General features: G+C 38.9%; 1 protein-coding gene across 1 annotated transcript in view; it reads right to left on the reverse strand.

The window, feature by feature from the left end:
- LOC118176630 (delphilin-like) overlaps positions 1-20,218 on the reverse strand; it is an 87,285-nt gene extending 67,067 nt beyond the window's left edge. The window contains exons 1-2 of the mRNA XM_035343722.1: positions 20,168-20,218; positions 5,945-6,088 (exon numbers count right to left, since the gene is read on the reverse strand). Coding sequence (XP_035199613.1) covers positions 5,945-6,022 — 78 coding nt within the window. The 5' untranslated portion in view covers positions 6,023-6,088; positions 20,168-20,218. The remainder of the gene's footprint in view (positions 1-5,944; positions 6,089-20,167) is intronic.
- Positions 20,219-23,708: the final 3,490 nt, after the last annotated feature.

Raw genomic sequence — 23,708 nt, forward strand, 5'->3', positions numbered from 1 at the left:
TGATTTCATTTACAATGATGAGCCATGTAAGTTGTATAAGTTTGGAGAGGGTGGAGGCAAAAAAGGAGATTTGTGTAGGTTTGGAGAAGCTTTTAAATGTCCAAACAGATTGTGTAAATTTAAATTAATTTCTTGGTTGGTTTTTGTTTGTTTGTTTTTTAATTCACAACTAAAAACTAGGAAAAGGCTGGAGGTTTCAAGAAAATAATTTTCAACCACCAGATTGGTCCTGGCATTTTCACTGAGGAGTCAGAGCATACCGTATAGATAATCGTGGGAGAGAGGCAAAAGGGCTTGTCATTTTAAAATGTTACCCATGAGCCCAGCCTGTATCTTCTGAAAGACACAAGTGACTCTCAGCACTAAAACCATGAAAGCAGGTTCACTTTAGCAGCACAAAAACTAAGGAGAATGCCTGCCTACTGCATCATGTAACGACCTGAGCATTCAGTTCCAGGAGAGGGGAGTAGCAAAGGAAGGGCAATGTGTCCATCATCAGCAAATACAGAAGTTGTCTCAAGACATATTTTTAAACAGAATCACCTAAAATTCTCTAAAAACAATGTTCTTCTCTCAGGCTTGTTTGAGGGGGTTTCCCACTGCTTTCTGTGACACCTATTGCAGAAGGTACTTAAAAGCAAAATTTGAGTAGGAGATTCTCTTTTGGTCTCTGCCTTTCCGTGTCTCTTTGCCAGCTATGCAAGTGTTTTCAGTCCTCTGCTTTTCTATACACCAAATGCAACCTCTCAGTTATTACCCTTGTCCTCTGTACTGATGGCTAGTTTTAATCAAATGATAGGGGAAAGATAAATAATTCACCCCATTTCCTGAGCAGAATTTGACAAAACTTCCCTGTCTAATATCATGTGTAACAAATGGGAACTTCGCAGGAAAAACCCTTAACAACAACAACAAAATCCATATATACAACTGATGCAAACCTGCCATTTCTATAAATATACCTACAATTGTGTTTCAGAAGTGCATATACTGTTGTGTTATTGTTATTCGTGGAAAAAAAAAAAGTGTACAGGTAAACTGAAAAACTTCATATAGACTAATATACTTCACAGTGTCCAGAACAACCATTTAAAGTCAAGTTAGTTAAAAGCAATTAAAAAAACACCAAACTGAAATATGTATGAAATCTAAGAAATTCCCATTGGTCAAAATCAGACTCTATAAAGCAGAAAAAAAAATTGCTTCCAAATTTAACATTCACAATGCACGAGTATATTTGTGTACAAAGTGACAGTTGCATATTTCAATTGTAAAAAGCTTTTACTAATGAATGATTGTTCTCTTATGATAACCTCACATAAATATCAGAAAGCATCAGCCTTTTCCTTTCTACTAAGCAAGCTAAGTTGAAACTGAGAGCAAATGCAAGCAGTTGACATGTGGGTGTAATAACAATGCAAACATTGTTTCCACAACTGATTTGTATAATTTAGCCTTATTATGGGTGATCTGGCATTCAATTTAATAATTCTGTCATATTATTATTATCTAAAATGCATATATTCTTGAGTTTTTAAAAAAGTATCTGAAAATTACAAGCCAGATATGGCACAAATTCTGTTACAGTGTTAATGACTATGAGAACCTAAATCTTAAATCAAAAGCTAGGTGAAATGGAATGACATTGGTAAGAAAAGCAAATTCTCATAGGGCAGTGATTTTCTCTTGAGGAAAAAAAAGACTTTTTTATTTTTTATTTCTTTTCCTCAATTTCTATGGGCAGGTAGTAATTAGTTACAAAATCTGTTGAAATGGAATCATGCATGCGTGGAATCAGAGTGCACAAATAAGTTACTAAATATTCTTTTTAAAAATGAATTCAAGCGGAAAAACATGATGTTCTCAGAGTTTCAGTTCATCATTTTCTTCCCTCATCTCATATAATGTTAATTTAAACAGGTTTAGGTTAGATTTCTACCTCTGGTTATTATACAGTGTCAGTAGGAGCTGACATGTCACCATGACTTCACAGTGCAAAGATCTTTTTTGTATTAAAATAACTTCTTTGCTGGCCGACAAAAAAAAAAAAATAATTAAAAAGAAAAAACAAAAACAAACAAACAACAACAAAAAAAAACACTATGACAGATGTGCTTAGCAAGCTCATATTTATTTCCAAAGGCAATCACATAAATGAGAGAAGGGAAATCTTGCCTCCAACCTGCTCCAACAAGAAATCATTATATTATGTTGTCCTGGAACAACAGCTTCCAGTTGGCTTGACGGGACTTAGTCCTAACCTCTGCTAACTCTCAAAGGGGCAGAAAGAAAACCTCCATGGCATACTTGAAAACGTTGCCCTGTAGCTTTGGCCTCTATTTTTAGGTATCTTTAATTTTTGTTAGCTTAAACATATTGTACTTGTAAGGGTTAAATGACAAGCCAGGAATATCCTTGAAACTTGAAACCTACAACATGCAGAATTTTAAGGCAAGAAAGACCAAATAACAATGTTAGAGTGAAATATTCACTATCTAAATTCTGTATGATAATGCAAGTACAGTGAAAATCAATGTTCTCTCTGTTAATGAGACAGGGTAATCAAAAAGGAACTAATTATTGCTTAGATATGTAGGATCTTAAATATCAGTTTTTGACCTAAGTGCAGCTTCTTACCAGAATCTAACAATAATGAAATTACTGACAGTCCAAATGTACAAGAAATATTCAAAGCCAGCCCAATTATTAGCTGAAAAAACAACATGTGAAGAGGTAATCACTGTTGTACTCAACACTTTACTTTTGCTTTGCTTAAGGAATAAGAACTAGAGTGTCAGGCTTTGTTTTTCTTGATTTTGGCTTGCAGACCAGAAAAACACTTAATTGGTACTGTGAAGAATCCTTTGAGTACTTCCCTGCTGTTGCCCACTCCTAAATGAACAGGATTTCTTCTTTAGCCACCAAAACGTACTGATCACATGTTTCCATCTTTCAGGGTTCTGTAAAGCTTAGGGAAGAGATAGGAAAAGATGTAGGGGACCATTCGTTAATTAATGTGAAATACTGAAGATAGCAGATTTGGCAGGAAGGATATTTTGTTCAGGGAAGAGAATTTTCCAGACACTAACAGGTCAGAGACAGCTCAGGGAGAAAAAAAAAAAAAAAAAAAAAAAAAAAAAAACCAAAAAAAAACTAGGATAGCTGGAGCTATGTTTTGTGTTTTGTTTTCTTAAATATGCTCCCTGTGGAAGTTTGCCTTAATTAAAAATTATTCTGATATATTGAAGTAATACTTTGCTTCTAATGTGACAGTTACTCCCAATTTGCTGTATAATTACTCATTAGAAAAGTCAAATATCTTCCTAGGCATATGCACAAATATTGCTATTTAGAAAATGATTTCACTAATACACTGCACATTTTTTTGTTTTACTGGAATCTGGTAAGAGAATAACATGTAACACCAGCTTTTAACATTTCTTTTTCTGAAGAGATAAGTAAAATAAGAGAGCTCTTTAAACAGTAAGTGAAAGCTTTTCATGCTCAAAGCCATCACTTCAGAGAACTTTGAGCAAACAGATTTTCTGAATAAAGGAAAATATGGAATTAACATAACGAAGAATATACTTTCCACATTTATACAGCAGTGAATACCAGATCATTAAGACATCTGCATAGTGAGCAAGCATGTGTTTAAAAGAAAAAAGTCTTTTCTTAGGGGGAAGAAGGTGCTGGAATTTGAACAAGCCTTATCTTAATGAGAAACTGTCATTGCAAAATATGTTGTTGGTTTTTAATCATTTAACGAAGTTATAGGATTATCTTAATGTTGTAACAATGTCATTTCCAAAGGTCTTTTTGTTCATATTGTAAATCCACCAGCATCTTGCTCGTTGTGTCAGTACCTATGTAGTCAGACTCACACTAGCTGTATATATTCATGGTGTTTAAGTAGCTAAAATGTGCTCTTTCACATCCTACTATTAGTAATTTCCAGTTAAAAACAGCACTTTTTTAGGAACTTCCCTGTCATCGTGAGATATGTAATGTTTGTATATTTACATATGTCTGCCTTTATCCACATACACATACATACACTCATTTTCATCCTGAAGGCATACTTTGAATCAGTCACTGACAATTCACAGAAAATCTGGAATTAACTGGTTTTTACACAGTCAAGTTTGTTCTTCGCATGTATGAAAGTGTAATTTGTTTGTGTTCTTCTAATAAGAATTTAAACATCCTCTGTTCTGCTGCCATCAGTTACGTCTAGCTAGTTTGAATTAAAATGTGAAAAACAAATGAGATCCACAGATTTACAATGTAATTTTAAGACAAAGTGGCACAAAGCAAACTACAATTTACTTAGATTAACGCTACCTAGTGTTTGTGGAAGCTTAAATCTCAACTGTTCTTTTCTAGAGCCTCTGTTAATCCAACTGCTGTTTCAATTTTTATCATCTTATTTTGTGGATCTACAAAAGACAACATTTCTAGTAGAGAAATTAGAATACCAAAGCAATCTTCTCTTTGATTTTTCTCCATTTTAGCCCCTCTGTGTATTTAAGGGCATATGGGGGGCAAATTTCTTCAGAGAGCGGGGATCATAGAGTCCTGAAAGAAATAGGAACCTGACCATCAGCAGCACAACATTTGAACTGCTGAGTATCCCCTGGGCAAACGCAGTCTGCAGTTTGATTGCAAATCTAAACCAGCAGGTCAGCATTTCTGAAGAGCTCAACATCCTATTTTGGAATAACAAAAAGAGTAGCGAGCCTTTCAGGCAGCCTGGCACAGCTCCATGGCAGAGCACAAACCTTCAGTTTAAGCTCTGCGAGGGTACTTGTGGAAGCGTGGCAAGTATGATGACTCATAATACACAGTGTGTCTTAAGGCTTGCACTTTTTTCCACCCAGATTGCCCCAGATCAGGCCACTCACAGATAGCCACCACAAGCACGCTGATGCTGCGAGCAACTTGCCATGCCACAGCAGGATCAGGGGCACTCAGCAAAAGTGCTGTCTTGCAGAAGTGTTGAACACAAACACATCTAATCAGCAGTGCAGACAGGGCGGCCTGCTCCACCTGGCCTGAAGTGTTTATAGACAAAACCAATATGCTAGAGTTTCCCTGACATTCATGCTAATAAACTGTGGAAGTAAATCACCTTTACAAAGCAAAACAACATGTAATTGCCATAGACACATACTGCAAAACAACCAATTTGTCTGTGATTTAAATGAAAAATTACTATTACTCTGCCTTCATTTGCTATTTTCTGTATCAGAGCCTGTTATTAGTCATATTTCTGGTCCACAGTCCAGGAATAAAAGAGTTTAATACTGAGCAGGAAGTGGGTATGTTGACATAATAACCAAAGTGTGTATAGTTTGGTTGGTTAATTGCTTCTTTTCAAGAGAGGAAGGTTATGGAGCCATCATGCACCTAGCTTTGACAAAAAGCTCAGTTTTGGACAGTCAGACACCACCACGGGAAATGATAGCTCAAGTAGATAAGATTGGATCAGAATCATTGGATGCAACACTGTACATTAAATTACAATTAGAGAAGTTTCTTATTTAAAAAAAAAAAAAAATCAATTACCTCTTACTGTCAAGCACGTGGAAATTAAGGGTTTCTTGACACCATGCTGTGAAATACTGGCAGGGTGTTTACTTTATTCTGTATAAGCAAGTATTTCAAGCCCTGACTCATTACACTGGTTAGCTTCAGACCTTCAAATAACTTTCAGTAAAACTAACTAAAATGCCTGAGGATTCCCAATCCCAATAGAATGAATTATTAATAGAGGGGAAAATCCTGATCACTAAAAATCCTCTGCTGAAAAATTGTCACAGTCTTGTGACACTTGTGCCCCACTGCTAGGGTCTCTCCATCCAATTGCCAAAAAATCTTGTTCAACAAGGACTTTCTGAAAACTCAGCCAGGTGCATGTCCACTGTACCTTTCCTATACTTACTTCGGGAAGCAAGATTTGTGCATTTGTTGTCTCCCAACTGCTCTCATGTGTAACATGCTGCCATAATTCCAGGTTCATGCTTCTAATTCTACTGTTCTTGTTAGAAGAGGTGTTACTTTTGGACAAGAGATGATCATGTTCTCTCTGGGGTGCTCCTGCAAACCAAAAAAAAAAAAAAAAAAATCAGATGCTGTGAGGCTCACAATGTTGTTTCTGAACAACAGGAAGAGGTCATCCAAGCTCACTCCAATTTACTCAGACTGTGCCAACCTAAAAACCTGCTCATCTTAGAGATGTTGTTGCTTAAGGCATGCCATCATGCACTTGAAAGGCTTTGTTTGTTTGTTTGTTCCAGATAACTAAAAGAAGACTATGACAATACTGCCATCTCTGTAAACAGAAGCAGGCTTCCTATGCTCTCCAAAATTGTTTGACACTTTAAAAATTACTGCTACCAAACAGTAATGTGACATCAGTACAGAACGGGGAGATCAGCAAAACTGTCAAGTGAATGTGAGGGATCTAACCTGCAGGACACTCAGGACATTGGTAACCTGAAAGAAGGACTGTGTCATAAATGGTGAATATTTTGTGCTGAATTTGTTGCAAGAGACCTGTTTTCCCCGATATTTCAAAATATCTCAATGTATCCCCAATATTTCAAAAAGATTGGGTTGCAGTGTTTGTTTTGTGGGTTTGTTTGTTGTTTGTTTTGTAACACTCCTAGTGACATAGGTACACTGATCTGTTAAAGACCAGCACACATGCTTTCCTGCAGTAGCCTTCTTAATACTTCCCTTTCTTCTCATTCTCTTTACTTCTCACCCAAAGGCTAAACTCAAATTTCTGTGAAGGTATTTCTGTGCTACAGGGATGAGGACATGGCTCCAGAGTAGCACAGTCAGAAGAGGCAAAAAATTCTAAGAACCGTGAAGATCCACTTCCCTTCTATTCTAGGACCCGATAAAGCAAAACCCTGGAGTATGTGTTTGATTTTAACACCTCTGCTATCAGTGGCAAGGATCTTTCTCCCAGAAGTTGCAGTGGTATGAGGTAATTGGAGGACTTAGTACCAAGCAGTGTTTTCAAGGAAAACCTGTTTTCAGGTACTTGCTGAGCACCATGCATACACTCATTCTGGTTATGTCGAGGCACTCGGTCAAGCACAGACCTGAGGGTGATTTTATCATATTCAAATATAATTCACTATCAAACGTTTCTGGTTGCTGCAGACCCAGAAAAAAAACTTGGTTTGGAGTGTCCACCTGGTGCCAGATTTCACAGCTCGTTACCAGCATGTAGGAAACAGAAACAAGCAATGAAAATCATTTGTGCAGATTGTTTTTCATTGTGGTGAAAGCAAAATTCTCCATTCAAGCTTCAAATCAAGCACTACTTCAATAATCAAGGGAAAACTACAGATGGGTAAATATTTACAGCCACTGAGTTCTGTTGCACAACACAAGTAATTGCTCTCCACAACAAGAAAATGAGAGGGAGAAGTGCAAAAGAAACCTACTGAAGAAGTTCCAGCCTGAGCAGGTTGACCCTGCAGGTGACCCTGTTTGTAGTGTGCCAGGGCTTGTTTTGGTGGAGCTTTGGAGTGTGCCCAGAGCTATTCAGCAGGCTGTGTCTAAGCAGTCCATGCACCAAAGAAAAAGAGAGATGGTTAGAGGCTTCCTATTGATGTGAAAAACATTCAGCTTCACTCACATTGACAGAAGCCTTCCCTCAACAAGAAATCACCTTGTGGCCCTGTCACTTATGTGAGTCCTCTCCTTTGAGGACAGAGACCGGGCGCAAGGAGGAACTGTTGTCCTTATTCTCCTCCAGTGCAAGACCCCGCACCATAAAGCGATACTATACTATACTATATTACACTACACTACACCATATTTCAAAACAGGGTACTTAAAAAGTTAGCCACCAAAACTGAGGAATCCCTGTTATTTTGCTGCCTTTTACTCTCTAATCTACGCAATGCTTAAGTATGGCTTTTCAAGGTCTTTCAGAATCACAAAAGCATTCTAAGAAAAAAAACTTTTTCTATTTCATAGCATCCAAAGAGCAGTAATTTTTCATGTAAAAGTCAAGTGGTAGGCCTTCCTGATATCTTTTAGATGAATGGAAACGTTCCAGACAATAACATTTTTTGTTTCCTGTGCAGCTGACGTAGGAGATGTTATGGCAGACTACAATCTAAGCCACTTGCAGTAACCATTTAATGCTTTAATTTTTTTCCATTAGATGTAATTTGGGACTCCTAGGCAGGGAAGTAGGGAGTGCATGGACAGCCAACACAGCTAAAAGCTTTGCATTTAGCCGAGTATGTAGTTCAGTGCAATTAACATCAGAATGTGTTTGGTTTTATAGTTTTTTAAGCCAGCTCTGGAAGCAGCATGTACACTTTTACAGCAGCTTAAGCACTACAATACTCTCAAAACTCCCATTGCAATGGGGAAACTTCTTGCCACTAGCACCATTGCAATGATAGTTGCCCTGATGCTGTCAAGTGTAGGGAGAACGTGGATCTTTAATTTTCTGTCTTTATTTGAAACCAAAGGCATTTCTCCCTCTGAAAGACTCATCCCTGAAGATGAGGATGTTTTACTAAAGAAGTGATGCAATAAAGTGGTGACTTGTTAATCCTCAGTCCCACTCCTCTGTGCCATGCACACAGAAAAAAGCCATAAGAAAAAAGCATTAATACATGTTGAAGTGGAACACGTGCACATCTGGGCATTTCTACCTGAGGTTTCCTTTGAGGTGGCTCTGCACCCAGGATGCTGACCACTGCTGGCAAGATAACAAAACTCCTCGTACAACACGTAGGAAAATTAGGTCCCTAAACAGGAGTATCGATCCTTCAACAGGAGCCCTCCAGCTTCTAGACTCACACAGAAATGATCAGACCATCCTTCTCTTACTGAGGCTAACCCGTCCTGTGAGAGCAAGAAAAGTTACAGCACAGCCTCTAAAGCAACGCTAGCTACCATTTAAATATTTTGCATTACTAATAGGGAAAAAATCAGACTTTCATAAGTGTCATGGCCCAGTTAGAAAAATGAAGCAATAGGCAAAGATACAACACACTGCAGCAAGAGCTCAGAACGAAATGCACGTTGTCTTAATTGTGAGCACAACGTAGCACCCATGTTCTTTTGTACAAACTACTGCTTTGCCAGCTTTCCACAGTGTTATTCTTTCTGCAACAGAATTGATCATTTAGCTGCATCTGATGCTCTGCTTTTATGTGCTGTCCCCTGGCTGCCGCAGCCTTCCCTTTTCAACATTTTCCCCACAGAGCATCCTTAATTAAATTACTCTGTGCTGTATACAGACTGCAAAGGGACGGGGAGCTAGAGCTAGCACACAGCTTGCATTCAAGCAAGGAGGAAGCCAGAAAACACTGACTGGAGAATGGTGTAACCCCCACGCTGTAGGCACAGGTCTTCCTGTGGGAATAGAAAGCTTCAAAGCACAGAGTACCTTGCTACAATCGACCTGGCTACAACTAACCATCGACAACACTGGGAGCAGGATGAGGCTAGGGATTTCCAGCCAAAACCAAAAACCTCTTTGCTTATCTGAAGGTTTGTTAGGTTTGGTTTGGTTTGTTTCACATAGGTGCAATGCAGAGTTTCCATGTTTATTGATGTATTTAACCTGCTATTGTTGCTGGTAGTTAACCTTTAATCTAGCAGTTCAGCCAGAACAGAGAAGTTAATTACTAAACACATTTCCCCTCTTTCTTTTTTTTTTTCTTCTGTCGGATGTGCAAAGGTCAGCTATTGAGTGCGGAAGGGTAAGTCAGTATAGCTGTGCCACTTTTCTGTAGTATGTTGCTAACGGATGTTCTGGACATCACGGCCAGAGGAAATAAATAAATAAAAGCTTTGGCAAAGCTCAGAAGCAATTAATAATGTTTCAGACATTTTGTTGGTGTTACAAAGCAGAGCCTCTGCCCTTTATTCTGCAGCTGTATTGCAGGCAAACCACTCAGCACCATCTCTGCTAACCTGCCCCCAGATATAGCCCAGGAAGCTCTGCGTGGCCCGAGGAGCCGCTCCGTACAAGAGCTGTGTGCAGAGTTTAGCTAATGAGCACGGTTACAGTACTGCAGCTAACCAGCACAGGGAGGTGATCAGGTACACTCCAAGCAAGTGACAAAAGTGAGCTCTAATGCTCAGCCACAATTCCCATGATTCCCAGAATGTTCTTTTGATTGTTGTGCATCCATTTTTATTATTACCTAGCAGACAAATTGTTAATGAGCCTTATAGATAGAGCTGGAAATGAAGAGCTGAGTCACTTCCTCAGACAAGACAAACACACCGTGTCAGACTGCAGGCTTCTGGCACTTGGCTTCATCCACTGCTCCCTGCCTGCCACACGAAGCCCTTATTTTTGTGACGGGGAGAGGACAAGAACTAGCTGGAGCACCTTGTCAGCCCTACTGTTTCAGTGGCAAGAGTCTACCCCTGAGAGCTATAGTTGATTCTGAAAGAACTTGTGCAATCTTTCCCATTATTTAGGCAATGCCTAGTAAATATGTCAGGTGTCTCCTTTAGGAGAGGCAGCAGTTACTAGCTGAACATCAGTCTCAGGAAATGACACATATAATGGAAAATAAAAATCCTTGAGGAAAAAAAAAAAAAAAATCCAGGTTTGCTAAGAACCTGCCAGAAGATGCAGCTAATCAGGGCAATTGTTAGTACGAGCAAGCTAAAGCCTGCTAGTTCAACCCATTTATTGGGCTGCTGGATGCAAAACTGAACTGATTTACATTAACTTAGACTTCCCGAGTAATTCCCAAATTCCTTCAGGAAGTCCAGCCTGATGACTTAAAATCTCCTGTCCCATTCCCTTCCTCCTCCCAGTTTCCAACAATTCTGCCCTCATGAAGAACAGCACCGTATCACTTGAACCTTAGTGGGAAGTTTCACACAGTGGGACAGCTTTGCATATTTATTTTTTTTTCCTGAATGAGATTAATCAGAATGAAGTAGATAAAGGGAGATAAATGAGAATGAACTCATCAGCTTAATCAAAATAATAATTTAGCCACATTACAGTTCAGACAGAAATAACACCCAGTATGTGAAGCAGCGTATAATTAGACCTACTTTCAAATAATACTCATGTTTCTAACAATCTAGCTAACACAAGTGCTCAGTCATTGATTTATGCAAATATAATGACTCTATTCTCATTAATGAACATTGAAATGGCAAAATATGTTAAAATTAATTATATGCAAGGTAAAATATATGGCAGTGACTGCACTTTTACCAGCCTAAATCAGAGCAGAGTCAAGCAAGATCAGCCAGCTCTGGCACACCTCAGCCACAGAGCTTTAGAGCTCTTGCCTAACCTAGGAAAAATGAATGGGTTTGGCCCTCAGCTGCCCTGAGTGGAGTCTGATGCCCTCTCCCATCCCAACTGAGGGGAGTATGTGAATGGCTGTGTGGTGCTTAGCTGCCTGCCAGGTTAAACCACAACACACCTGTTGCAGGACTTACTCTTTTCAGAGAAGATGGGATTGGATCTACCGGATACGATGTTTACAAAGTGTGCTGTAAAAAGCAATAAAAGGAATCCAGCATATTTTTAAGAGCAGATGAGAACAGAAGTTCATCAAATCTAAGATAAATATACATAAAATCTATTTCACAATCTGATCGTCACATAAGAATCATGAGAATGGAAAAAAAAATAAGCCTATGTGCACATCAGATTCTGAATTAATCAGTTTTGCTGGACTCAGCCTAGAATTGAAATGATCTTGTCTGTGTACAACTAAAGGTTACCACTTTCACAATTCAAACAGAAAGATGTATTCATCAAAAACATGTCTATTCGCTTCACAATAGTAAGCACTCTATGAATCCAAAGATGTTTCTTAGGAATAGGTAATATGGAACACTTACCTAGAAACTAGATAGCTGACAATTTTCAGAAACAATTACTCAATTTGCTAGCAAACATTTCTTCTTTCACTGCTCTGGAAGGAGAAGCTGGCTGTATTTACACACCAATGTGTGTATTTTTGCAATGCTTATACTTAGGTATTTTTAATTTTCTGGTAACTTTTCTTTATATAATTTTAGATAATCCATTAAATCCATAACTATATTATTTACATAGCCTTGTAAATCAATCTCCAACATAATGTACTAGCATTTCATATAGATCTTTTTATTCACCCCCAAAGCATTTCAATAAAGCTCTAAGAGCAAGAGCAATGATAATGCACTGTGTTGTGCATCACCATGGTAATGTTTCAGAAAATAGCTTTGATTTGGGGTCAGAAACATGAAACATTCTAATAGATTGCAAGTACAGAGTTCATCTTGATACAACATAAAAACTATCATGCTCTAACTATCATACCCTCAGTTCTTGAGATTTGCGCAGAAGGCGATATTTAGACGAGTGCTGATAGATGCTGAGGGAATTCAGACCTTCAGGAGATAGGGCACATTCAGCAAGTCTGTGAGTAGGCTTAAGACCCAGTTTCCCAGACCAAAGCTTTTGAAGTTTGAGCCAACCTATATCAAAATGCAGAAATATACCTCAAAAGAATAAATTCTTATGGATCATTTGCTTCATCTATCATTCAGTCCTTCACTTCACTTAATCCTTAAAATGTTCAGCTGAACTACCGTAAGGCGCGGTAGTAAAACCTACCCTACAGCTAATTAAGGCTATTAAGTGTTGGTAATAAGCAGTATTACTATGGGAGGGGGCTGTGATATTGTACTTGCTTTGGATGTGAATGTCATCTTCCTCCCGTAGAAAATAACATGTTATATTTGAAACTTTTTGTGTACCGATTCTGTTTTTCAAGGAAAAAAATAAATAGGCATGTGTTTGTGCTCACAGTAAAACAAAGGGTTTCTCGAACAAGAACAGTCCTGGTTTGCGCAGCTGGCTTAGCATCTCTCTTCTCAGTCGCACTGGTGAGCTTCTCCACCTGCTGGAAGAGACGAGAGCGACGGCCGTATCTGGCTGCAGTTCAGAAAGGGGCTCTTTCTTTCCAGCATTCAAGATTTTCCACAGAACAGTTACACCATTATTACCGCACATTGCTTATCGGGCTGCCTTGCAGTTTGACGGAGGGAAACACAACATAAAAGACTCGTGTCACTTCCACACGTCTACATCAAGGTACTTAAGTCTTGCTGCCCAACTCGCTATGCCATTATATGGCAACAGATAGTATCATCTGAGGGTTGCAGAGTTGTGTGTATGACTAAAACAAGGTGATGCCCAGTGCCTTGTGCAGCACAGAATCATTTAGCAGCTATGTGTTTCATTCCCTTCACCCACTCCTGTCACCGCTTGGCTCAGTTCTCTTTGGATAGTCTCTGGATGCTGCCAACAGCTCTGGTGTGTCCTGGGCAGAGCCTGGACATGTTTTCCAGTCCCTTGGGTGCACTATTCTAAGCAAGCTCCTATCTGAATGTTTGTGCAGTTCAGCCCTCCAAACTCCCAGACCCACCATGCATGGTTAATCTTAGCTCTAGAAAGGCATAACGACAAGAAGATTAATCAGAGAGAGTTTTGTTGTGTGGTTTTTGTTGTCAGTTTATTTTTAAACACAGATAATTAAGTAAAATAAATAAATAAATAAATAAAGCCTGCTGGGGAGTCAGGGTCGGTGGGTTCCTTTCCTCCTTCTCTCATACCTTCACCCCTTGAATCAAAGGAACAATTTAAAGCCCAGCGAAGTTCCTTCCTGCCTTCTCTCTCCATGGCCGTGGACTGGTCTCTCTTCATAGGAAGAGTCCCTCTTCAAAACCTCTTCTAATTCTTCCTTGCTGTGTCTAGGCAGAGAACCTCAGTGTCCTCCAGCATCAAGAGGCTGTTGTGCTGTGCAGATAGGCTGGTAATCAAGGACTCAGTGGCATAACTTTCTCTCAGGTCATTCATGCAAGTAATTGTTAAGCACTTTTCCAAAGCTAGCAACATGCTGAGATCAGTTTTGTCATCACAGGGTGCAGAAGTACAGGTAGAATACAAAATGGAAGAAAGGTACAAAAAAATGGATGTGGAGGAGGCAGGGAGTCATCATTTGACAGTTATGGCCCACTTGTCTGTTCTTTTATGTCTACTTTAAAAAAAAAAAAAAAAGCAAATATGTGAAAAAGTATTCTGCTTATGTTACTTTGGTAGAGGGGTAGGCATGCTGAGAGCTACTGCAAGTTGTCATCAATGCAAGTATTACAGACGAAACAAATGATCTGCAAATGATACAAAGAATTCATCAGTAATATTTAACTTCAGATTGAGGGTGATTCAGATCCAGAATATGTAAAAGATAGGTGTCAAGTTAATGGAAAAAAATCATATTACAGTAATCACTGGTTCTTCCAAAAGTAGCTGTTTCTCATCAACATATACTTTTACAAATACAGAAATAATTGTGATGATAAAAATTACCTTCAGCAATATGTAAAGCAAGGAAATAGAAGTAGTTTTACAGTTTCCAGGCTACATTCTCATGCAGGTATATCAAGTGAAACATGAAACTTTTCATCCACTAATGTCAGCTCTATAAGAGGAAGAGATGATTTATTCATTAATAGTCTTCAAGACTATGGCATCTTCATGGAAAACCTGGGACTTAATATGAGCTTTGCTGTGAAAAGAGTTGCAGGATCAGACACTTGTTTCCTCCCTCAAGAGATATTTTGGTGCATAGAATATCAATACATAAACCACTTTTTCACCTTACTTATTCCATTAAGTGAGTGACTGTTTGTCTGATTTCTGACAGGATGGAAAAGCTGCAAATGCATTAAATAAAGCATGTTTATTTAAAGCCAAAAGGGAAAGCAGCAAAAACCTTATTAGTAAGAAATCCTTGAATATAAATGTCAAGGTCCCAAGCCACATAAAGTGTAGTGATTTCCAATTAAAGCTGTTGTACTGGTCCACAGATTTCCCTAACTATGTTCGGCACTCAGGCTACTAGCTTTCTCAGCTTCATGCTTTATTGAATTTTAAATACCAAGAGATTTTACAAAATTGAAGTTCCAATGAACATCAAAAGATGGTCCATGTCATTTTATTCAGGATACAACTGATAAAACAGAAACTCTGGGGTAGAACAAAATATTTACCTGAGAGCACACAGTAATCTTACTGTACGGCTTATGAAAGAAAAGCAAATAATTCTGAATCCCTTTGGAATCTGAAGGGGACAAATCTGCTAATCAGACTTTTTCCCATAGTCATACTCACACGCACACAAACCCCAGCATTCATTATGGACTATTCATCTAGTTTTCTTTTCAAGTTGCCTTAACCTTTGAACATGGAAATGTGCAACCTTTAAGTCCTTTCATATTAAGGCAGATATGGGGATGGTAATGCTACAAATTCAGTAATATTTATTAAATGAACAACTATATTTTAGAAGAGAAAAATATTTGGGTCTGTTCTGTGGTCTTCAACAAATTCCCAGGAAGCCAATCATTTTCTCTGAAGGACATTATTGTGCCCTACTAATATACAAATGTTCCAACTACAGAAGAAAAATACAAAATACAAAGCTGGCACCTGGTAGCCTACAGCAGGAAAGAGCAAGTTGGACAAGGTTGTTTTCTCAATTATCATCAAGCAGTTTTCCTAATAACAAAGGTTTCTTCCTTCATTTGGAGCTTGTCTAACTACAAAAATAGAAGCTTACAATATGGGTCCTAATTTGTGACCACACATGGTTGCTGCTTCAGAAATGCAATTTGGATGTTGATAACAACAAGCTCCACATAATATGGGTTCCAGAGGAAATTATTCCAATTTTTATCTTCAGTCCCATTTAGAAGATTTCTGGAAGTAATTTTTAAGCCTTTTTTTTTAGCTCCAGTGGCTTATGCAACAGCAGGTATTGTTAACCTAGATGGAAACTATTTTTCTAGCTAGCATTTTATATCATTTAAAAGAAAAATCTATTGCCAAGCATGAATATATGGCTTAGAATTTCAATTTAATTGGTATTGTCCACTAAAGTACATTCTGCGAACTGATTATCTCCTCATTCCTCTATATAAAGATCTGAAAAGTCCCAAGGATTTTTTTAAGCATTTCTAGCAGCACATGCTCAGTTTGCCACAAGGTCAGGCCCTAATTGCCCTCTTTGGCAACCTGTACTGAAGCAAATGTTGGCATGTGCTACCTGCATCACATTTTTATATCTGCTCCACAGTAAAAGGGAAAGTTTCTGAAATGAGTGCATTTTCCCTGTTGCAGTTCCAACATTCCAGACGGTGGTGATCTGTTCAGAGCTGTTCAAACGAGCACGCAGGAGATGCTGCTGCCTGTGGGGCTGGAAGCGTGGAAGCCAGGCACAGCCAAAGCTGCACCTCCGCAGAGCCTGTCCTGGAAATGCATCCTCTGGCACCTAGTGTGAAGATCCTATTCTAAGGGAAATTGCTCTAATATAATGGGTTATCATAAAGTGAAGACGATTTCTTTCCAATCTCACATGTGTAAAGTTGCTTATAGGTGGCTCAGAAAATGTATTAGATAAACTATTGATCTGGCGTCCATAAGCTCTGAAAAATTAATGTGTGACAATGATGTGTGAGAAAGTCTATTTAGGTACCACAGCAGGATAACACTGTCGCTAATCATAAAAGACAGCTGACCCAGTTCTTAATTAACATTCCTAGTCGCTATTAGTTTCATCGTATTCAGCACTGATGATGGTATTCCAGCACTGAGCAACAGTGACCTGATTCAAAATCACACTGACAAGGCATTTTGCAGATCTTGTTGAATTCGTCATTTATATTCACTGTCAACCACTCTTCCCTGGCAGCTGGTAATGAGATTCTGGTTCTTGAATCAATTCTGCCCCCTGTTCCCATCCCCTTCTTTCTCTGCCTTGCACCTCATGGTTACCTGCTGTAAACGTGGAGTTACTCAGAGGCACTGCACAGGCTGGTTTTGTTCGTTATCGCTTTGCAAGCTGCTTTATTATCCCAGGACATTCTGAGCGCTGAATGCCCTGATTTGTTACTCTGAAGATATGCCACTTCCTCAGAGCTGCAAAAAAAGACCGAACTAACTCCTGACTAACTTTCCTCCTAACTTCCTGACTTTATTCTGATAGCAAAAAAAAAAAAAAAAAAAAAAAAAAAAAGGAAACGATCTGAGAGGTTCACATGGCAAAGGACAGGACTATTGGCCAGAACCCTGTCTTAGAATACCTTCCTCTGAGACAAGATCAGAAATTCATGGCCATCCTGTAGAGCCCAAAGACAGAGACCTTTTCTGTTATGTTCCCAAAGTGCCTGCGGTGCAGATAGTGTCGCCTTCTTTCCTGGCCTCAGACCCAGTGACCAGATGGAGGGGCTGACAGGGTTGCTCTGGAGACCACCCCCCTTCCCAGGCTGTACCTCAGGTAGCTCTCCATTTCTAACAGGTACCTGGGAAACATCCGTCCTCCAGGAGGCAACCGTCGAGAAGCAGTTTGATCTGAATTGAAAATTAAAATGATTGTATTTTTCTTATGAAAAGGAGTTCAGGAAGTTTTATTTCAGGCCAAATGCTGCAGGCGCTGATTCCCATTTACTAAACTCAACATCCCGGCCTGCAGTGCAGGCAACGCGACTTGCTTTTCAAGGATCTGCACATATCTTGCAACATTACTATACAGAAAAGAAAGAGAAACTCCTTTGGCACTGCCATTCTTGCTACAGGATGAAGGCTTCCCATTCTAACTCACTTTCTGAACAGGGGGGGCCTCAGCACCCTTTGCTCAACTCTCTCAGGATTATGCAGATCCATTCCTTGTGTCCCAGTCCCCTGCAGCATCTTGAGCCCTTCTTCTGCCTGCACCACTGTTCTGTGGAAGCATCTTTCCCCTGAGTGCACTTAACTGGGTTAGCCTAAATGTCCCAGCTATCCTAAACACTCTGCTTTTAAAGAAAGATGACAGAGCAGCACAAAGCAAGTCAAATAAACAGGACTTGTCATAGCCGAGCCACTTCCCTACATAGTTTGCAAGGCTGATTCCTAGCATCTTTCCATCTTCTACAAAATAAAAACAAAGAGGCATCAACACGCTACAAATCCAAGACAGATAATAAAGCAACCTAGATGTCAAAAACAATCAGGCTTATAACAGCAAATTATAAACTCTGATTAATTTTACTAAAAGGCTTTTGGATTTGGTGGACAATTTTAAGAGAACACACCAATGTAAACTGCTCTTGTTTTCCCTTCCAGATGTGACAAAATGTTGTTCCTTTACATCCTACTCCAGTGACAAGAACAGAAGCCTTGTTTTTGAAGGGCAGAGAAGGGAGTTGGTGATAGTATTTTTTAAAAAAACTCCCTCCTTTTGGCTTCTATACACATCTTGCAAAAATAACTTGTTTAAATTTTCAATTAATAACTGAAGAAGAATAATGTTAATGCTATTAGATATTTAAAACTACATTAATTTAAACATGAAGGTAAAAGACAAATAAATCGAACCAAATAGAATAAATTCTGTCCTTTGAATGAACTGTTGTTTTCCAGTAAAACGATGATATCCACTACCGTATTCATTTAAAAACAGTTAGGAGGAGAAGGGGCAGTATTTCAGGACAAAATTGTTTCTGCTCCCTCTGATCTAAGCCCAAGCTTTTTCTGTTCACTGAGGATTAAATCCCAATATTAAATACTAGTGAGGAAAGGCTGCAGTGCTCATCAGTACAGTTCATGGGCACAGAGAATGAATAGAGAGCTGAATAACAAACGCTCATACAACTTCTGTCTGCACAGTGGTTTTCTGTCAGAAGTCCTTCATGCCTAACAAAAGCAGAATTAAACAACTCTGTGCATCATTTTAGTAGTGTGTGAACTGCTTCACACTAGCTTTTCACATCAATTATTTTGGCATTATCAAAAAAAAATCCAAAAGATATGTTTATTTTCCTTCCACTCTTTAAATAGCTTCTAATGCAATTCCCATGGAAACCGTGCTTACAACCACATGCCTAACATCTGTGGGTTCAAGCATTATCCAGCAACAACTCCAGACTCAAAGGGCTGTACGAAAAAGCCAAATTCACATGGACCATGATCAGCAATTGATAAACACTGATGTTTCTTTACTTCATGAGTCAGTGCAAAAGAGAACTGCTTAACCTAGTGAAGTTTATAGCAGATGAAGTGTCCTGTTAGACCTTGTTCTCCAGCATCATTCCTCTGCCTGCAGTCCTGTCAGAGGCAGTTGAAGGTTTCTCAATTACATAGACAAAAACAGATGTTGTAACCCCAAAGAAGAGAACAAAATATCTTATCTTCAGGTCAGCAAAATTCAGTTCAATTTTTGCAGCAGAGCATCTACCCCTAAATCATCCTCAGTGGTTATCAGTGGTGCACATACATTAAAAATCGGACATAATCGCACATACATAAAAATCGGACACTTCCAACCAAGCAAGAACAAAGCAGGTAGCCCTCTGGGATGCCAACCATTTCTGATTATTAGCAAAGCCCTCAGATTATCAAGGTCTGAACCCAATTAGAAACAAAATGGTCTACTAATTTATTCTAGCTCTTAATTATCTTAAAAGTGTTTCCAGAAGGCAATTGAGCAGTCAGTATGTGGGAGGTGATGTACCATGGAAACATCTGGGGTTTCCATAGGACTGAACCTGCTGTTACGGCAGACTGGTAGGTAAGGCATAGATCTCTGATTTACACCAGTTTTATACAATTGTGTCACTATTAACTTCATTTAACTGCATCCAGCTAAACAAAGAGTATTATCACGTTGAGTTTCTTTAAGAGCTTTAGGAATCAGCTTATTTTTCAAAGCTCATCCAGGCTCCTGAAACAAGATCTGTTTCACAGACAGCTTTTCTTCTAACCCCATTTTATCTTTTTTTCTGTCTCTTCTTTTCTTTGAATGCTTAGTAAACGTTGTACAAAATCAAAGATTCTTATTGTTTTCAATTCTGTCAGCTCTCCTTTCTGATTCCTCCTTTGTTCTCTCCCATTTTAGACACTAACTCTGGGTTTATGACAGTGCAATTGAGAATAACTTCCCTTAGTTCAATCAAGTGAAAAGTAGCCCAGAATAAACAGATAATTTGTTAAATCCATGAATAATAAATGGATTATCATGTACTATCCCAGAGGATAACAATAATGAAGAAACTGGTAAATAATGCAGCAAAATGGCTTTCCTCCCCCTTTTCCTAGCTCTGAGGTTACCCTCTGAGCCCTCCTTCCTCCAGACTTGCTCCTGTAGCAGGTTTTGCACTGTGGTTCTTAAAAATGCATTTTGGCAACTGGATGCACGTCTGAAGGACGTGGAAAGAACCTTGTGCAGCAGCAGAAAACATTCAGCAGTTGAGCTGGTATCTGTCCATATTCCCAGCAGATATGCTCACATTTGGCAGCTGCTCCAAGTTTTAGGAGAAGCCACGTAACCACATTAGCATGGTATCAGGCCTGAAAGAATAAAGCTTTCTTCTCAGCAGAGCTCATTAGCTCAGCACAATACAAAACAGCTACATGACTTCTGGTTATCTTGGAGCCCAAGCAGGTTGAGCTCCTATCAGTAAAATGTGCCGTAGGCTTTCGTAGTGAAAAAGAAAAACTCACTCTCTTTTCTGTACCGACACAGAAAGAGGCACAGCCAGCCTTTTCCTAATGAGAACTAGGGAGTGATGCACAAGAACTGGCTGGAGACTCAGCTATATTTCTCTAACAGAGCTCCTCAATGGCCCACACCTGCCCCATCTTCAATCCAGGGGAGTTAGCTGCATAACTCTTATAGGAATAACCACTTTGTGACAGCAAGTTTTCATGGTTTAAACTGAACGATGAATCATAAATGCATTGCAGAAGCCAGTTCCCCAAACTAGGCCAGCTGTGAAAAGCCAGCAGTGCCATCCATTGACAGAACTTTGTAAAGCATGGGCACAGGAAAAATATCTACCAATGAATCATTCTGCCCCATTGCTGTTGCAGATAATTTGCCAAAGAAAGTCTTTCTGCATCAGACTCTGGTCCCAAACAAGTTCTTACAGTGCCTGCTCTCAAGCAACAGCTGCCAGACATGTTAAAAGACATCACTCATTCTGGCAGAATATCTGCGATCACACTTGTTGACTCATGATAGATGGGTGCTTGTGCCAGCTGTGTCTTCTTCTAGTGTCACAAGAAGAACATGACAAATCACGGGCTGATCACATGCCCAGAGCCCAAGAACAGGCTCCTTATTCTGTAGGATCTCAGAGCTGACAGCCCTAAACACAATGACTCTAAAGTGGTCCCTTTACAAAACAGCACCTGAAAACATGACATAAATCTTTCATAAGTGATGGATTAGAGGCTTTAAAATAATATTTCTAATTTTTAGGTATTGCTACAAAGACCTGCAGATCAGGAGGATGTTGACAACTGTGCTTTGTAACCTTTAATGCTCTTTAGCTTGTATTATGGACTTCTCGCATCTATTAATGCATTAATGTAAGTAATACCATTTTTCTTTAAGGTTTTATCATTAAAAGCAGATACAGTTTTGGGTGTCACTCACTTTGAAAGGCTGTGTCCTAGAGCAGCAATATATAACCAGCTGAAAGATGGGGGAAGAATTTCCAATAACCTCTTACAAATAAGGGCTAATGACTGTGTTTAGTAATTCATATCAGCCTTTTCTGAGTACGCTGCAGATTGAATATTGCATTGCACTGAGTTGTTTGGCCAGAATCTCATTATGGTATTACAAAGCGAGAGGTAGAAAAGAGGGTATCTGGCCTTGACTGTTACTTGTTTTGTCTAAATAAGCTGACAATTTGCTTTATAGCAATACTGGTGAGGAGCAAAGGGCAGGAAATCTGCACTTGAAAATCTAAATCATGGGCTGCAACAACAGAATGTTATCATCTATTTACAGAGCTTTTAAGCCTGAAGGGAAAGAGGACAACTGGCTTTTGTGTTTGTGAAAACAAGTTGAAATTGCTGAACATTTAGTAATTATTGCTGCATCAAGTCTAACCCAGGTTTATAGTTACTAAAACGTGAGAATGGCAGGTGACTTCTCTGAAGCAAGTTGTGTGTGTCTTTAGTGGCAGCATTATTACACAGAGACAGGGCAAAAAGGCCAAGAGCTGTTTGGACAAGAAGACTGAGTTACCTTCCTCCTCAGGGTGAAACCCATCAGTGGGTGCCAAGGAGACTGCTTGTGCTGCAATTCCCTGTAGTTTATCTGTTCTGTGAAAAAAACAATCTTCCTGCTTTGCTGGGGCTATCAATCCCTCACCTAGCAGGAGACATTGAATGTGATTTTCAATCACACACATCCAAATGACCGTACATCACACCATCCAAATGAGAAAGTATCTCATCAGAAGATGACTGGATAGGACTCTTGTGGAGGGTAGAATTAATGCCACTGACCTGTTGTATCAACTAAGGTACAAAATCGCAAAAAAAAAACTATGCTTCCCCCATGAGAAAGAGGGAGATCTGCTGCTCCACAAGGACAGTATCTGTTCACCCACATGCACGCTGCGGATGGGCACATAAGCAGGTCACATAAACAAAAGCAACTTGGATGTTTTCACTTCTATTTTCATCTTACTTTATGTCCCTTTTTCTCATCAAGACAAGGGGGTCAACAGGCAAAGAGCAAGATCTGCCTCATACATGAAAATCATTTGTGCAGAGGTTTCCACAAAAAACATCCCTTGGTCAGATTAGCTTTTAGAGGGATTTGGGTTGAAGTCACAGTTCCCTTTGCTTGATTAATCAATGTTCTGCGGTGGAGGATCCCACATTTTTCCTGGGAACTGAAATTAAAAAGGATCCTACAGCCACGTTCTCTAATGATTTGCAGATTTGGTTTTTCTTTGCTTTCCTGTTTGGAGATTTTTTTTGCCCCAAATTCCTGTCTCACAGATGAATATATCTGGACTGGCTTCCTTTGGCTTTAGCTACTCTAGCAGGATAGTGTTCTCCAGTTTGAATAAAAGATAGCAAGTGTAATGATTTTCCACTGGTTTTGCTTAAGAAAGAAAATGGCCTGTCCCTGAGAGCCAACTGTGTGTACTGAGGTGTTCATGGAACAAGAAATTTTCTACTAAATATGTTTATAAACTGTATTTGGATTCATCAAATAGAATACAGAAACTGTGTCATATTTTTCACAGATTATTTTTTTTTATTTCAGTAAAACAATAGAAGTTTTACTTATATAATTTAAATTTAGGTTCATTTTATACACCACCCATATTACCTCATTTTCATAATTTAAGCAACCTTGGAACATGATGTGGAAAAGCCAAAGTATTAAAGGACTGAGCCTCTTAAAACTCTACTTCACATGCCATGCCCTTAATTTACTATAATATAAAAAAATTTACTTTAGCTTCTTTTCTGAATGAGGTTCGTGATCTGATCCCAACTTGTCTCATTATATTTATGGTACAAGGCATTGCTACATTTATAATAATACTAAATGATACAGCTTCCATCACGCATAAGCAATTGCCTCCCACTCTCACACAGGAACCAATTCCTACATGCCCATTAGAAGGCATTATATTTAGGAGCTATCACATTCACTATCCCTAGATTATTAGGAAATGGAAAGATTTGAAAAACATGTAACAAATTTGCTCTCATACAACTTATAAAACTGAGAAGACTTGTAAGGTTTCCTCATCACCAAAATATTATTGTAGTTTGACTGAGATATTATTAAAAGTTAGCAGTTACTGAATTATTAATCACATTTATTGTTACA

The sequence above is a fragment of the Oxyura jamaicensis genome, chromosome 20, assembly GCF_011077185.1.
Source record: "Oxyura jamaicensis isolate SHBP4307 breed ruddy duck chromosome 20, BPBGC_Ojam_1.0, whole genome shotgun sequence".
NCBI lineage: Eukaryota > Metazoa > Chordata > Aves > Anseriformes > Anatidae > Oxyura > Oxyura jamaicensis.